Source organism: Muntiacus reevesi, chromosome 20, assembly GCF_963930625.1.
Source record: "Muntiacus reevesi chromosome 20, mMunRee1.1, whole genome shotgun sequence".
NCBI lineage: Eukaryota > Metazoa > Chordata > Mammalia > Artiodactyla > Cervidae > Muntiacus > Muntiacus reevesi.
Window position 1 is genome coordinate 21,039,504 of NC_089268.1, and position 17,828 is coordinate 21,057,331.

At 41.5% G+C, this 17,828-nt stretch overlaps 1 protein-coding gene across 4 annotated transcripts; it reads right to left on the reverse strand.

Annotated features, from left to right (window-relative positions):
- Positions 1-720: 720 nt before the first annotated feature.
- Positions 721-16,323, reverse strand: ENPP5 (ectonucleotide pyrophosphatase/phosphodiesterase family member 5). Of its 4 annotated transcripts, none has more exons than XM_065912605.1 (4): positions 16,302-16,323; positions 8,712-9,576; positions 7,323-7,499; positions 721-3,353 (listed from the first exon to the last, which is right to left on the reverse strand). In XM_065912605.1, the coding sequence occupies exons 2-4, from the start codon at positions 9,538-9,540 to the stop codon at positions 2,926-2,928; spliced, it is 1,434 nt and encodes a 477-aa protein (XP_065768677.1). In that variant the 5' UTR covers positions 9,541-9,576; positions 16,302-16,323; the 3' UTR covers positions 721-2,925. The 4 variants fall into 4 exon arrangements, with proteins under 4 accessions (XP_065768677.1, XP_065768676.1, XP_065768678.1 ...); XM_065912604.1 differs by lacking the exon at positions 16,302-16,323 and adding an exon at positions 12,528-12,615; XM_065912606.1 differs by lacking the exon at positions 16,302-16,323 and adding an exon at positions 12,388-12,596 and having other exon boundaries at positions 721-3,350.
- Between the last annotated feature and the right edge of the window lie 1,505 nt (positions 16,324-17,828).

The following is a 17,828-nucleotide window of genomic DNA, read 5'->3' on the forward strand; positions in this document are numbered from 1 at the left end:
CCTTGGACAGCACGGATATCAAGCCAGTCAATCCCAAAGGAAATCAACCATGAATATTCATTGGAAGGACTGAGGCTGAAACTGAAGCTCCAATACTTTGGTCACCTAATGCAAAGAGCCAACTCACTGGAAAAGACCCTGATGCTGGGAAAGAAAGGGCAGGAGGAGAAGGGGGATGAGAAGGCTGGATGGGCATAAGTTTGAGCAAACTCCAGGAGATAGTGAAGGACACAGGACAGGTGTGCTGCAGTCTATGGGGTCACAAAGAGTCAGCTGCGACTTGGCAACTGAACAACAACAGAACCTAGAACTAGGTTCTTGTAAGAATCTGAAACTAATAATAGGATCAGTTCTAATTAAGAGGTCAGAAAGCAGCTTGCAAAGCAGTTTTCAATTTAAATGGCAGGTGACGAAGGCAGAAGAAATTGCAAAACATACCCTGAACAGGAAAAATAGTATCAATTAATCAACTTCAAAACAGTTGATAGAAGATGGCGGGGAAAATATGTTAGTGTTATGGTGGCTGTGGGCAGTGGGGGGAGGGGGTGGGATTCCATTCTTCTGACCTTTTAAAAGTTTTTACTTAGAGTCAGGAAGATTAGCCAATCTCCATTTTATTTCTGTGTCCTAATTTGTGTTGACTGTACACAAAAGTTTGACCAGAGAGACATGCAGGTAAAACCGGAACAAAAAACTGTCAAAACATGATAAGTGACAAGGTTTTCCCAGCAAAGTCTAAAATTTTATTTTCTTTCAGGTAAACTCTTCAGCTGCTATTTTACAGGAAAAAAGTATCTGTAAATAAAAGAACCATTCAATAATCAAATCTTCAGATCAGAGTTTTAATGATTTCATCAGCGTTAACAGAATTTACTCTCTTACCACTAAGGTCATCATAGCACCCTCTAAAATGAATTTAAGACAACAATTAGTTTACATACACAGATTACACTTGAATAGTAACTGCTTTTAAATAGACCAGTTTCATCTTCAAGTCATTAGATTTGGCATCTCAATCACACAGATAAGTTCATTGCTATAAAGCAAGCCAATATGAGTAAGTTGCGTGTTCTAAAATGTCTAATCCAGAATTCAGACCTCCTGACGAGTTTGCTATCTATCATCTCATGTCTGTTTCTTAATCTATACTACTGATATATTTCCAGTGATCTCATTCTATTCCATTAAGAGGATGTATAAACTTAAGAATTAGGTGCTAACACTCTTTATTGGCATCATCATTTAAAAATCATTCACCTGATTTTAGAAAGCACTTTATATTTTTCACTCTGCTACTTTTGTTCTTTACCTCGAATTTATAGTTTCTTGAATACTTTTGCCATTTTACCTACTTCTTTGCAGGCGGGTACATAAATTACACAAAATCACAGTATTATCTATGGGCCACGTATCTATAAACTGGTTTCTGTTTTCTTCAAGGAAAGCTATTCTTTCTGGGGCTTCCTCTTTCCTCTAAGAAACCACTGGTACTACCACCCTCTCCAACCAGACTACTTGAGACCAAAAGCACAGCTTTCCATGGTGGGAATGAGGAGCTCAGATGACCAGGCAGGTGAAAAACCCTACTCAGGAGATAAAGTCTTTTGTGAATGAAAAGTCCTACTGAGGAGTAATGTCTATTTGTGAACCTGGATTCATCTTTGATTCCACTGAGCATTTGGTGAGTGGATATTCAAATATTTCAAGGAAACAAGGCTATAATCTCAACTTCTCTTATTTCAATACCTGTTACCTCTAGGTATTGTCTCGCTAAATTTTGCCACCAGGCACCCTTTAGCACTGTCCTGGGTACATTGCAAACACTGGTCCTGCCTAATTTTTTTCCCCCTAAACTCCTAATTATTTCCCCCAAGCTCCACACAGTTCTTTTCAAGGATTGTGTGACCAACATTTTCCCCAATATAGTTTGTGCTCTCTTGCAATTCTGGACCTTCAAATGCTCAAAACTAAAGGCTCTGTCACTACAGGTTACCAGAAACAAAACACTCTTTTATCTAATCTGATTTTTAATGCAATTAATAGTGATTTATTTTTCAAGGAAGCAAATAATTACAGAGCAAGAGAAAACATTGCTGAGATGATGCCTGATCCCTTCTACCCTTCTAGGCCAGTGCTAGACTTGAGAGGAAGCAAATGTATATTCATGGTATCTTTATTATCAAAATCAGAGTAAAATGACTACATCAGGAAATAGCAATAATGAATGTCACGATGGAAATGATATGCCTAGAATGAATCCAGCAGCATCTGGATCTCTGTTTTTTGGGGGAAATAAGATGAAAATCCATGTCGTATGGAAAGAAATATGACAAGGAGTGCTCACAGATGCACCCTGCTTTGGGAACGCATCGCTCTGAAATCCAGTGTTCAAAGGTCATCATATTTCATTTTCAACAGTTTTCACTTTCTTCCCGTTCTCCCAATGTAAGGAGAGATATTTTTACATTATTCAGGAATTATTAGAAATTTCATTCCATTAGGACAAGGAATAACAAGTATTCTGGGACATAGGTGCAAAATTTGTCTTTTTCCACTGAATTATAAGACATAATTGTCAATAAAGTGCATTTCACTTAAAAGTACCATTAGGAGAGTAAAGTGCAATATATAAGGTACTTCAAATAGTGCAAAGTTGCTAAATATATACATTGTATGTGCCAAGTCCAAATAAAGCAGGATCTTATCTACCGGAAGCCAGAGAGAACAATGGAAACATACTTCCCCATCTTTCATCCTTTGCAGGTCAGTGTATTTTGGTCCGTGTGTGTGTGTATGTGTGTGTGACTGCCCTTGTATATATACATAACTGCTTAATGGTCTGTGCAAATGTCTGAGGCTAGTTCCCTAGAATTTGAAACCTTTAAACACTGACATAAACTATGCCATCTCCACATCACAGAAGCATTAGGCTTGTAATAATGGTTGCGATATTTCAGCCTGAAAATCTGGTAAGGCAGGTATTTGACTTCGAATTAAATGTTTAATGAGAACTATTAAAAACACAATAACTATAATGCTACCAAGAGAGACCCCTATGAAATAAGCGTATGACTCCTCTTGTTCATTTTCTCTTGGTTTCACACTACCATGGAGGAGAGGAGGGATCTGGGTATCAGGACTTGCTCGTGGAGTCGGTGAAACGAGCAGATCCTGAACGTGGTCAAGTGATCCGTTGTGAGGCAGGGCGGTGATGTTGAGCAGGTGGCAGAGCAGGGGATACAGGTCTGTAGAGTTCATGGCTGCTTTTGTGAAATTCTTTCGGAAGGCAGGACCATGGGCTAAGAAAATGGGATGCATTTCTGCTAATGCATTGTCGTACCCGTGGTTGCCTACTGTGAAGATAAAATGCATGAACAAGTGAGCCAAGCAGATGGTATTAAAATGGAAATAACTGTATCATCGAATGCTGGACTTACATGCAAGTTTTCTCTAATTTGACTTTTAAATAAAAGAATCCTTTACACATCATCTCTGCTGTGGTCAACATCACGATTCACTTCAGGAAATGAGAAGTCAAATGATCACAAATCTTTCCCACAGGCCACAGGAAGAAGGGTAAACTTCCCTGAGCCAAGTCAGGGGAACACGAACGTGATTTTTTTTGTTGACAGGTAAACTAATTTTCAGCAATTACTTGTTAGATACCTACTATATTCCAGTTATTGTTCTAAAGATAAAGGGATAAAGGTGCCCTTAGTCATGAAGCCAATAAATTCATAATTTATCAGTTGACTCATTAGAAAAGACCCTGATGCTGGGAAAGATTGAGGGTGGGAGGAGAAGAGGGTGACAGAGGACCAGATGGTTGGATGGCATCACTGACTCAATGGACATGAGTTTGAGCAAACTCTGGGAGACAGTGAAGAACAGGGAAGCCTGGTGTGCTGTAGTCCGTGGGGTCACAAAGCATTGAACACAACATAGTGACTGAACAACAGTCAAAAAAATAAAGATCAGGACTTGTGGGTAAAATCTTGTCCTGTTTCAGATCAGGATCCAGCTTAGCACTGTATGCTTTAGTATGGCTACAAAAAAAGTTAAAAACTTTCGGAGTCTTGATAAGTCAGAAGAAGATACAAAATTGAAGGGATGAAAACTCCTGCATAATAAATGCTGCCTTTTATTTTATTTTTTTAAAGTTGCCTTTTAAAGGCATGTGGGTCTAGCATAATATCAGGGTTCTACTGCCAGTAAAATGGCAACCAAAGAGAACTGAAAGGCTTTATTTTAAAGGTAGTGAGAATGACCAGCAAATCGGCCTCTACTGCTTGTGTCTGCTACCAGGAAACGTGCAATGGGAACACAGAATTGAAAAAAAAAAAAAAAAAAATTCTAAATCAATTCCTCTGAGAGTCATCTTCTCAGAGTAATTACAAATCTGCCTGGCAAAATCCATCTAAAGGAGTCATTTTAGTGCTATGATTCTTTTGAGTTTCTTATTCAAGTGGAAATAATGCTGGATTTATGAATCACTAGGAATCATCTGACTGGGGCTGTGCTATTCTACTCAATCAACAGTAACATTGGGAAATGTGCCATTATATAATTTGTAATTGGATGATTGCTGGGCTCCTGTCTGTGAAAAGTTGGATCTAGACTCTAACCATGAAGGCAAAGTAAATCCTATCACACTTCTTACTAGAAAATCAGACTTGAAGTGAACTCATTATGACTTAGAAAACCTTTCCCGTGAAGAGGGACTTTTTCTCCTTGTGGTGAATGCATGCTCAGTCACTCAGTCTTGTCCAAATATTTGCAACTCCATGGACCGTAGCCCACCAGGCTCCTCTGTCCATGGAATTCTCCAGGCAAGAATAGTGGAGTGGGTTGTCATTTCCTTTTCCATGGGATCTTCCCAACCTAGGAATTGAACCTGGGTCTCCAGCATTGCAGGCAGGCAGATTCCTTACCACTGAGCCACCCAGGAAGCCCTTCCTAGCGGTAGCCCCTACCATTAATGCTTGATCCAGCAGACAGTATTTAATAATGAATGTCTAAGGGCAGTGTTCTCAAACTTGACCATGTATGAGGCTCTGGCATAGGGAGGGTGGGTGCAGGTAAAAACACAGATCTCTGGGCTCCACCCTCTCAGTTTCCAGTTTAGCAGATCTGGGTTGGGCCCAAGAATCTGCATTTCTAATGAGTTCCCAGGAGATGTGGATGATGCTGGTCCAGGGAACACTTCTTGAGAACCGCTGCTATTGGACAATTAGGGCTGAGTTCTCTTCTAGAACTCAGGCTGAGAAGGACTGTAGTAGTCAGTACTTAATTATTTTGTTGAAAAAATAATTATGTTGAACATAAATAACATAACATAAATAGGAGCACCATTAAGGTTTTAGATTCAAAATAGGAGTGACCATCTATTATGTAATTGTAGTTCACTGAACCAAAGTTTCAAGAGAGCCACTAGCATTTATGTTAATTGTTCATTGTAATTCTGTCTCTTCAGAGCAACTTTTTGCTCTGAAGCAAACTATAATTCTGTCTCTCCTTTTCTGAGCAACTCCTCTCACATAAGAGTCGCCTGCACAATACTTGAAAGCCTGAACATATAAAGTTGGTAACTATTCTCATGGCCAAAAAAGTTATTTTTAAAAACTTTCTTAATACAGCTCTCCTGGCCTGATTAAATATTGGTTTACAGATTACTACCCGCATGTAAAATCTGTTTTAAGGATCTGAACCCATCACGTATACATCTGCCAGTATGACTCATTTATGCTCTACAAATGCCACTGCCAGCTATTGATGAAGATTCTCTTCATCAATAAGCATGATGGGAACCCAATTCTACCTAAAGGGACATGTTTTTTTACTAACTCAAATGTATCAAGGACCAGTGCTTAAAAGAGCAGTGTTGGCACCATATGCTTCCCTCAACATTCAGTAACAATGGGAACAACCCCCAGTGAATTGACTGGTAGTGCAAGTTAATGTCTCTGTCAGCCAGGGAAGCAGATCCCATGCTAGGCAGTTTAAGGGAGGGAATTTCAAATGAGGGATAGTGTTGAAGCTCAGAAGGAAACATGAGATGGCAAGGTTAGCCCGTGAGTAGACCAGTGGGAATAGTCCCCAGTGGGAACCTCAATGGCCTCCAGAGCTGGAGAGGCAGAAGGAAGAGGTGGGGCCACCAGAGCCCCAAAGGCAGAACTACTCAGTAGGAGCTGAGGCCACAGACAGGGAGGTTGTCCAGAGCGGGGATCACAGAGGACATGAAGTCACAGGCTAGGGCAGACAGAATGGGGGACAAAGACCCTGGCTTCTGCCGAACTCCTGCCTTCCACGCTCCTACCAAGGTTCTCTAGTGGCCAAATGGAACCAGAAACTAGTTTACAAAGTAGCTTCGGAAGTTTAGTCTGTAGGGATCTGTCACTGCTGATACGGCGCAGATCAGGGTAAGGGTGGGCGGGCGGTTTGAGAGCAAATATGCAAATGGCAGGCACAATAAAGATGAGTTACATCCTGTGGATGACTTCCATTTGACTAACTTGTTAAAAGCTGTATGAAAAGGGAAAACTACATGTTATGGATGGCTCCTCTGTCCATGGAATTCTCCAGGCAAGAATACTGGAGTGGGTTGCCATGCCCTCCACTGGGGATGTTTCCAATCCAGGGATCAAACCTGGGTCTTCTGCATTGCAGAAAAATTCTTTACCATCTGAGCCACCAGGGCAGCCCCTATTATGGATGGCAGAAAGCTCTTTATTTTGTATGCTTGAACTTTAAATAGCATTTCCATCATCTTCTAAATTTATATAATGGAAATACCTCCAGAATTATACCACTTGGTATTCATTAGGAAAATATATCTTGATATACTTTTATCCATGCCAATATGCACTTCTTTTTAGAAACGTTTCCAAGGTATAAAGCAAAGGTGGCCTATATTTTGTAGAGCCAGAGGGCAAAAGAAACTAGAAAACTGATAACTGCAGAGAAAAATAGAGATGATACTTTTATGAGACCAGAGTATGAAACAGATGCAGAAAATGATTCAATTTATAAAACTCAGGTTTTTCTCAGGAACATAATGGTTATAATTAGCAGTATAGGACACGGTGCTTATCTTTGGTCTGATGACTTCAAGAGTCATTTCAGTTTTAGGAGGTTAACTCATTTTAAAGTCCCAGTAAATCTTTATTGGGCTATTTATTGGATTTTTATTTAGCTATTAATGTATGACACTAGTTAGTTATTCAATCGGTAAACAGAATGTTGAATACAGCAGATACAACTCCCAGTTGGCCTCCACTTTAGCAGATGATGCAGAATGGGGAGAAAGACTATAACATACTCACATAGAAAGTCATCTGACTTATTCCGTAAAATGTGCCAGCCGTCGTCAGCCACTGCGAGAATGGGCTGGATTCGACTGTTGTGTTTGTAATGCCATCTTTCCGGAATCTCTTCCTTTTTGTATACAGTCAGATTAGGATGAGCTTGAGCTAGTGCTTCATAGACTTCATCAAATTTGCCTAAAACAGAAGGATGAGAAGAAGCAGTCAGAACAAGACTCTCACCGCCACAGCCAAGAAGCAACCATGGCAACAGAGGTCAATCAATGAGGACATCCTACTGATGTAGACAGTCAACAAGTTCAAGGTAATGAAGTCTTACCAGACAATTTAGAACCCCCTGCCTGACCCCACTCCTGGTGGGGGAAACTGAGAAATAATCTTCTCTAAAATAAATTCACCTTCAGAGAAGACATTTTATTGAACCAGAAATCCCTAAAGACTTAAATACACATGTCCGTGCGTGTATGAGTGTGCTAAGCTGTTTCAGTCATGCTCAACTCTTTGCAACCCTGGGGATGTAAAACTTAAAAAAAAAAAAAGTCTTTTTATTTTATATAGGAGTATAGCTGATTGACAATATTGGGTTCTTTTCAGTTGTACAACAAAGTGATTTCAGTTATACACATACAGGTATCCATTCTCTTTCAAATTCTCTTTGGGGATGTTAAAAATATTTTGAGTTTGTTTAAAACTCAAAACAGAATCTACCTTTAAAACAGAAATAATGAATGACAGATTGGTATGAGGCTTTGAGATGAGGTTCGTAAAAAGTTTAAGGCCCTAAAGCCTGTGCTTTGCAACAAGAGAAGCCACTGCAGTGAGAAGCCCTCACATCACAACTAGACAAAAGCCCACACAGCAGTGAAGACCCAGAACATCCAAAAATAAAAACAATAATTTTTTTTTTAAGTTTGAGGTACTGTTATTACTTCTCTTGCTTATAGGTAAGAAAACTAAGTCTCAGCACGAGCAAAACTCTCTTTCCTCTGCCCCACTGCTTCCCTATTAAGCAGATCTAACGAAGGATCCTCTGAAGGCTTTAGGGCTTCCATAAAAATCACTGTAACTCCATGCACATTTTGTGTGTATTTTCCCATCTCTGTTTCTCTGTGAGTGAAGACTGTAGCTTTTCATCATATCCAATGACTCCAAAATGGTTAAATGCCACTACCATAAATATACAGAGAGAGTATCAGTTTCAATACTGTAGAAAAAAGTAAAAAATCCGACTCTGAGGGAAGTGACTTTGTCTTTTCAGAGACTAAGGATTAAATCCAAGAATATTACCATGAACAAAGACAAGCACAGAAAGACAGAAACAAAAGTCCCCCACCCAGTCACACTGGGCACGAACACCCACCCCCAGATCACCACTCAGCTCAGGCTGACCTTCCCTGGGCAGGATGGCGGCCACCGGCGACTGGTCAATCAGGGTGTAGTGCTCTCTATCCAGATACTGGTCAAGCTCTATGATCCTCTCCTGGGAACACTGCGTCATTCCATGGTCACTTGTGATGACTAGGTTCAGAACGTTCCACAAGTTTGCCTTTTTCAGCATTTGTATGAGATATCCTAGCTTGTGGTCAATATCTGAAATGACAGGCCCCATGAGCGGACTGTCTGGTCCCAACTGGTGGCCCATATCATCAGGTTCCTCCCAATAAAGAAGACCAAGATTGATGGGCTCTTTTGACGTAAACCATTCAATAATTTTGGCAACTCTCTCTTCAAATGAAACGGAGTCATTGTAAGGCGTGTAGTGAGTGGGAAAGCTTCCGTGTATTTTGACATCTGTTCCGGGCCACATGGCCGCGCCACTCGTGTGTCCTGCCCTCTGATTTGTGATCCATATCGGCGTCGCTTCTTCCCAAAACTCAGAATCATAAATATCCATGTCATCCAAGGAGAAAGATTTGTTCAGAATAGGGTCATACATGTCATTTGCCACAAGGCCATGATTCTCAGCAAAGAGGCCAGTGACCAAAGTATAATGGTTAGGGTAGGTCTTTGTAATAAAAATGTTAGTGACTTGCTGCACCTGGACACCGTATTTCATAACATAATGAAAATGGGGTGTTGGAACTCTATATAAATAATCCCATCGGAATCCGTCAAATGAAACTAGCAGAACCTTTGGCTGGTCTGATTGGAGAGAAAATGTAACTGAAAGTGTTAATGCAGCAAGCATGAAGGACACCCAGAGAAGTTTTGAAGTCATTTTTCAAACTACTTGATTGCTTCAGCGTAAGACAATCTGTATAAGAAAAATATAGAAGTTAATGGCAATAATTTTGTTTTGCATACTTTACCCAAAATGGAGAATGATGGCTCTTGGTAACCCCAGATATAGTATACCTCACAGCCTGGAAGGTTTATGTTGCAGAATTTCATCTTAAACAAGAAACATGGGGCTCTCTATAACAAAGCTAAGAAACATATTCACACTTTAGAAATTGTTTTAGTTTCTAAGAACTTACCAAAATATTTCCTCAAAGAAATTATGTAAATTATCTCCCCAAATATCATTTTAAAAGATGAAATAATTTACAAACAACTTTTCAGAAACATTTTCAGGTTGGCTCAGACTTCTGGCTCCTGTTCATGGACATTTATATATGTCCAAATATTCCAGGAGTTGGTGATGGACAGGGAGGCCTGGCGTGCTGCAGTCCATGGGGTCGCAAAGAGTCGGACACGACTGAGCAACTGAACTGAATTGAATTAAAACACCTGTGGACACATTCATCATTAGTGTTAGACAGGCTGTAGGAACCTAGCAACAGGAATTAGCACTAGCAAATCAAAAATAATATTTTTTAAAAATACATATGTAAACCTCCATGTTTCAATGGCAAGGCCTTATGTTTGGTCCATCATAGTAAGAGATTAACTTGGTGTCTTGAAGTGACATAAAAATTATGACATTCTAATATATTTGTGAAATGTAATCAACATTCATGTATTAATAATTAAAGCATGCGTGTGTGCTAAATTGCTTCAGTCATGTCTGACTCTATGCAACCCTATGAATTGCAGCCTGCCAGGCTCCTCTGTTTATGGGATTTCCCAGGCAAGAATGCTGGAGTGGGTTGCCATTTCCGTCTCCAAATAATCAAAGCATGTTGTTGTTGTTTGGTCACCCGGTCATGTCTGACTCTGAGACTTCATGGACTGCAGCACACCAGGCCTCTCTGTCTCTCACCATGTCCTGAAGTTTGCCCAAGTTCATGTCCATTGCATCAGTGATGCCATCTAGCCATCTTATCCTCTGACGCCCTCTTCTCCTTCTGCCCTCAATCAAAGCATAGTCTTCTTTAAATAAAACAATTAGGTTCTGAACTAAGTATAACTAAATGTAAATCTGAAATTTGATGCTGACCTTCCTAATGTTAGTGGCTTTGCTGATGGCTCAGTTGGTAAAGTGTCTGCCTGCAATGCAGGAAACCTGGGTTCAATCCCTGGGTTGGGAAAATCCCCTGGAGAAGGAAATGGCAACCCACTCCAGTATTCCTGCCTGGAGAATTCCATGGACAGAGGAGCCTGGTGGGCTAGAGTCCATGGGGTCACAAAGAGTCAGACAAGACTAAGTGACTTTACTTTCATTTTTCCTAATGTTAAAATTCATCAATATTTAATCTTATCAGTGGTGTGTGTAGAACAGGCACTTCCCTGGATTAAATAAATCTCTTAGGATCAAAGTGGTTGTAATTGTTGTTGTTCACCTGCCTCTATTTCTAAAAAGCTTTTATTCTATTCAAGAAAGCTAATAAGAGATAATATGAAAAACAATACATATGTAAATTTTGTCAGTTCTCAACGGTTTGCAAATCCAGTAAGGATCTTTTGTTCTTTCCCTCTGCTGTTCATTCTTGCAGGAAGTTATTTATAAGCCCACCAAACCTGGATCTAACTATATTTTGTGCCAAGAAATCTCTTGAATTCAGTTTTTGACATCTTCCTAATTTGAATATGCTGAAGACATTTTTAAACCTCAGAAAAAGAACCTGTCTTGCCCTCCTATTTTATAAGTGCTGGTAAATAAAAAGTGCTTTGGCATGCCTGCTTTGCTATCAGGGACAAGAATTCTGCTTCTGTTTTGTTTTGTTTTTAACCATGATTTCAGCATACCAGAATATTACTTAAACTGAAATTGTTGTAGGTATTGATCTCCAGACAATGGCTCAAAAATTAAATTTAAAAAACTATTCCTCAAATGGCAAGAAACTTCCCAGTTCTGGAAGGAACATGAGTAATCAGTTCCAATGAGGAACTGCAAAAATATTTACTAACATTTCTGGCTAAGAAGGGTGGTTCTTCCTCCTTCTCTCTTCTCCTTCACTTTCTTAACACAAGAAAGGATACTATGAACCAAATATAATTTAAAGCTAAAAAATGGATCAGCTACATGAAACATCTGATTTCTCCTCTATTTTAGTAAATTAATTCAGCAACTGTAATAAGCAGGACCGAACTGCTTTCCTGGGACAAACGCAAACAAAGGCTAACCACTGCCTCAAGCTTAGGAATGTTTGCTAAGAGGAACCAACGTTATCACATCGATGACATAAAGCAACAAACGGGGAAGCGGGGGTGGGGATGCAAGAAATCTGATTTCTTTCTTTTCCTCCAAAGTGCTTCATGGCGCTGTGGAATCCCTCGTTCTAGGTCCAGCTTTCACTGGGCTGCTTTCCAATTCCTCGCCCCTCCAGCCCTTCCCCTACAGACAGCCTTGGAAATCTAGAGGAAAGGGGCGCCAAGAAAGGAGAGGAGAGAAAGTGAAGGATGAGTAGGTGTGTGTAGAGCGAACGGACGTCAAAAGGAGGGTGATGCGTCTCCCCATCGTTTTCACTGGGATTTCACCCTAGCTCCGGGAAGGATTCCGGCGTAGGGTACGTTCCCGATTTGTAGACCGCCCGCCCGCCCACCGAGGCCAGAAGATGCCCTAACGTGGGCTCTGTAACAACTGTGTAGTGGAAACCGGAACCGGAGGGAGGATAGTTTGGGGGTCCCTAAAGAGGCAGGTGGGTCCCGGGGAGGCCAGCTTCCCACTTCCCCCGACTCTTACCCTCGCGGCGATTCGCTCAGTCCGCATCGGCTTGGGGCAATGGGAGGGAAGGCCTTGAAAGGGATCCCTCCCGCAGACCCGGGGCAACAGCCAGGAGGCGGCGGGAGCAAGGGGTGCCCCCCAAACCCACAGCCGCTCACCTGCTCGCCAACTCAACGCAGAGCACCTGACCAGTACTGCACCTGACCAGCGCTGCACCTGACCTGCACCGCCTACCGGCTGCAGGCCCCGCCTCTTGACTCCTATTGGCTACGGGGCAGAGGGAAAGCCGGGCTCCTGGGAGTGGCTGCCCCGCCTGTCAATCAGTGGGGCGGGCACTGCGGGATTTGAAGGGTGGACCCGGCGGGAGCCAGGGGAGTGAGGGGCGACGTGGACCCAGCCTGGAGGCTCCAGGGGCAGGAAACAGAAGGCGCCCCAGGGCTCGCTAAGGTCCCCTCTGCCGGGTCACAGAACCATTCTGCATTGTGCCTTTTCTAGACGGGCATTTATGCTGTGGTCAGTGATGCAGAGAGGTCATAGCGCGCTACCCCCAGTAGCGAAAACCCCCCGTTTTCGTTAAAAGCTACTATTCTTACCCGATTTCTCATCTCCAGTTTTCTTGTTTTCTGATCACAAATGGGTAGCACCATACTCTTGACTTTGCTCCGAGGAACACCCGAACACCCCAGGAGGTCAATGGGATGATGCAAAATCTAATTTAAAAGGATTTAATTTTACTATTCCGGTTTTTGCAATGTCAGGTCTCTGAGGGATCTGTAATAGTGTGGCACCCGAGAATAACCATATTACACCAAGCCAGGTTCACAATCGGGTTAATTTGCACAGGCTGCGAGGCTGAATAGCTATTCCAGGCACCAGATTCTGCTCCTAGCTTCGTTTTTAAATATGCAAGATTGAACTTCGGATCTGACTCCTCTTTCTTGATCCTGTTTCTTCTATTCCCATTCTGAAATGGATTAACTTTTTTAGTGTTTTTTGTCTTGTTTTGTTTTGTAATGGATGGTATATTTAGGCGGGAGGGAGTGCAGACAGGTACCTAGTTTGCCAATATGATCCAAACTATATTTATCATAAATTATAGCAGTGACTTCCAGCTCCCCTGAAAGAATTTGCCCATCTACACAATTCCCAAACCTAATTCTGACCACCCTGCAATGGGCAATAAAATCTGCTGGTTGCTGCGACTTAAATGTAAACATCTAATTAGCGGTTAAAATAGAGAGCAGAACCAGTCCTTCTGGGTCCCCTGGAGCTCCCTTCCCTGGTACACCAGAACTTAATGAATAGACAGCCTTGCTGAGAGTTAATTAAACAAGGCAACATTTTGATCATTGTTTTTTCTCCTTCTCTCAACTTCTCATAGAGGGACAGTCCCTACCCCGATGACTCCCTTCCCACAGCATCATACCACCCACAGGAGGATCTGGGCACTCTTCCACGGCCTTTTATTTGTAATGACTTGAGTTTATGGTTTTCCACACGTGGGATGGGGATTAAGAGGGAGACTGATGTCTGGGTTTGGCCAGATTCAGTTGCAGTGAAGCTGTACAGGTTGTTCCAAGTCCCCAAAGCCCTGTCCTTTGAAATTGCCCCAACTTGGAACAGGGTGGCCCAATATTATAAGTCTTTGTCCCCCCAGAATAGGCCAACCCTATGTTCTCCCAAAACATTCAGAGAACAGCATATGCTGATTAGAGAGCAGAGTAGTGAAAACAGGCTTGTGTTTTACATGGATCGCTGAGTATTGTTGGACTCTATTCAGATGGCACTGCTTGGCTCTGCAAACTTACGAAGATAAGACTGTATTCACAGGTCACCTCTGTGACACAGGCATGGTGCAGCTGTTAACCACGGTGAACAGCACAGAAAATGACTCATGAGGGCCCCAGCGAGTCCCAGAGACACTGCCCCGATCTCCATGCAATGACATCTGGAGTCAACTGGCAGGCTCATGATATAACTCATGTTGCTAACAGGGAAACAATCTGGCTTACATAGTAGAGATAGAGGAATGACTGTAAAAACATGGAATTCCCGCTTCCGCATCTGTACCAGCCCTTCTGCCCCGTCTGTTGCCTTGAGTTTTGTCCAATTGCCATCACTACTCAGCCAATTATGGTCACCTAAGCTAGCGATCCCCAACTTTTTTGGCACCAGGGACCAGTTTCGTGGAAGACAACTTTTCCACAGACTCAGGGTGGGGTGTGGATGATTTAGGGATGATTCAAGTGCATTACATTTATTATGCACTTTATTTCTGTTATGATTACATCAGCTCCACCTCAGATCATCAGGCATTCGATCCTGGAGGTTGGGGACCCCTGGCCTAAACCACAAACTGGTTGACTGTTGCTATTCCTTTGTTTTATATTATTGAATTAATATGTATAATCATCACTGAGTTAGTAACATTTTTCTGCACAATGGTATAACAGAAGAATCAGCTTCTTTCATGGGTTTTGGAATACAGATGGGGGTCCCTCTGCCTATCTAAAGAAGTCTAATAAAGGGTTTGAGAGAAGAATTATTTTCTTTCTGAGGAGCTAGAAGAGGTTTGAGTTAAAACTAAAATAGGATTTTTTTTTAAATGAAATAGCCAAGACTGGTTCTGCAACAGTAGCTTTCTTTTCAAAACTAGTGACCTCATGGTAGGGGGAATGAGCAAATTATTTTACAAAAATTTTTAAAATCTTTAGGATTGTAATATACTTCATCACAACAATAAATTTGTTTTAAGTCTATCTCTTAAACCTTTATAGAACATTCTGCAAAATATGAATCTCACATATTGAACAGCCATAGATTAAGAATCATAAGGCTTCTCTTGGGCAAACTCTGGGAGATGGGGATGGACAAGAAAGCCTGGCATGCTGCAGTCAATGGAGTCACAAAGAGTAGGATACGACTTGGTGACTGAACAACAACAACAACAAGGATTCTGGTTCTGTACTGACCTTAATTATTTTTTTAATTTAAGTATAGCTGATTTACAATGTTTCAGGTGTATGGCAAAGTGATTCAGTTATATATATATATACACACACACACACACACACACACACACATACACACACTTTTTCAGATTCTCTTCCATTATAGATTATTAAAAGATACTGAATATAGTTCCCTGTGATATACAGTAGGTCCTTGTTGTTTATCTATTTTATATATAAGTAAGTGAAAGTCGCTTAGTCATGTCTGGCTCTTTGTGACCCCATGGACTTTACAGTTCATGGAACCCTCCAGGCCAGGATACTGGGGTGGGTAGCCTTTCCCTTCTCCAGGGGATCTAACCCAACCCAGGGATCGAACCCAGGTCTCCCACATTGCAGGCTGATTGTTTACCATCTGAGCCACCAGGCAAGCTCAAGAATACTGGGGTGGGTAGCCTATTTGTTCTCCAGGGGATCTTCCCAACCCAGGAATTGAACCGAGGTCTCCTGCATTGCAGACAGGTTCTTTACTAGCTGAGCTACCAGGGAAGCCCATTTTATATATAGTAATGTGTATCTGTTAATCCCAAATTCCTGACTTATCCCGAATTCCTGATTATCCTGTCTCCAGGGATGACTTTTCACTTGATAAATAGTAGTACTTCACTGTACTCAGCAGAAGTACAACCCAATGGATGAAAAGTTAAATTATAGGCTGTTTAAAGATTTAGTCCAAGTATTTTTATGCTTATTAGTAATTTAGGCTGCTAATGCTATATTTGTACCTAATAGGACTATATTTCCACACATTTAGTATGCTTTACCCTCAGAAAGCTCATGGAAGTCAAATATAACCTTGTAAACTTCCCTGCATTACCAGATTTTGCAAATTGTATTCAGAGTATATTATTTTTTCTAGAGTTATTGGAACAAACCACCACCACCCGGATGACTTAGGTCAACAGAAATGTATTCTCTCACAGTTTTGGAAGCATGAAGTCTGAAGTCTAGATGTTGGCAAGGCCACCCTCCTCCAGAGGCTCCAAGGAAGAATACTGCCTTGTCTCTTCCAGCTTCCTGTGGTTCTGGCATTCCTGGGTCTGATGCAACTAAGCTCCAATCACTGCCCCCATCATCACGGGCTGTTTTCCTCTGTAAGTTTCCATGTCTTCACATGGCCTTGTTATGAGGGCACCAGTCACTGGAGTGAAGGCCCACTTTAATCCAATAAGACCTTATCTAAATTTAACTAGTCTAACTGAGAAAGACAAGTATCATATGATATCACTTACATGTGAAATCTAAAAAAAATGGTACAAATGAACTTATTTACCAAACAGAAATAAAGTCACAGATGTAGAAAATAAACCTATGGTTACCAGGGGTAAGTGGGGAGGGATAAACTGGGATATTGGGATTGATATATACACACTACTACATATAAAATAGATAACTAATAAGGACCTACTATATAGCACAAACTCTACCCAATACTGTAATGCCCTATATAGGAAAAGAACCTTAAAAAGAGTGAATATGTGTATATGTATAACTTATTCCTTTGCTGTCCACCTGGACCTAACACACTGTAAATCAACTATACTGCTCCTCCGTGCTCAGTCATGTCCAACTCTTTGCGACCCCGTGGACTGTAGCTTGCTAGGCTCCTCTGTCCATGGAATTCTCCAGGCAAGAATACTGCAGTCGGTAACCATTTCCTTCTCCAGGGGCTCTTCCGGACCCAGGGATCAAATCCGGGTCGTAAATCAACTATCCTCTAATACAAATTTAAAAAAAATTTTTAAATAAATAAAACACTAAAAAAAATTAACTAGTTACAGCTGCCAAAAAAAAAAAAAAAAAAAAATTACAGCTGCTTGCCAAAGCAGGTCCTATTCTGAGGTTCCAGGTGAATGTGAATTTGAAGGGAATACTATTCAACCCAGTACCATGTGGCTAGCAGAGTGTTTAATTTTATAGCTCAGTTCAGTTCAGTCACTCAATCATGTCTGACTCTGTGACTCCATGAACCGCAGCATGCCAGGCCTCCCTGTCCATCACCAATTCCCGGAGTCCACCCAAACCCATGTCCATTGAGTCTGTGATGCCATCCAACTATCTCATCCTCTGTCATCCCCTTCTCCTCCTTCCCCCAATCTTTCCCAGCATCAGGGTCTTTTCCAATGAGCCAGCTCTTCGCACCAGGTGGCCACAGTATTGGAGTTTCAGCTTCAACATCAGTCCTTCCAATGAACACCCAGGACTGATCTCCTTTAGGGGGTACTGGTTGGATCTCCTTGCAGCCCAAAGGACTCTCAAGAGTTTTCTCCAACACTACAGTTCAAAAGCATCAATTCTTCGGCACTCAGCTTTCTTTATAGTCCCACTCTCACATCCATACATGACCACTGGAAAAACCATAGCCTTGACTAGACAGACCTTTGTTGGCAAAGTAATGTCTCTGCTTTTTAATATGCTGTCTAGGTTGGTCATAACTTTCCATCCAAG

Excerpts from the sequence above, each read along its gene's own strand:
- ENPP5 (XM_065912605.1), bottom strand. The coding sequence starts at position 9,540 with ATGACTTCAAAACTTCTCTGGGTGTCCTTCATGCTTGCTGCATTAACA. Across the intron at positions 7,500-8,711 it reads CGCCATCCTGCCCAGGGAAG|GCAAATTTGATGAAGTCTAT; the intron begins GTCAGCCTGAGC and ends CTTCTGTTTTAG. Across the intron at positions 3,354-7,322 it reads TAAGTCAGATGACTTTCTAT|TAGGCAACCACGGGTACGAC; the intron begins GTGAGTATGTTA and ends TTATCTTCACAG.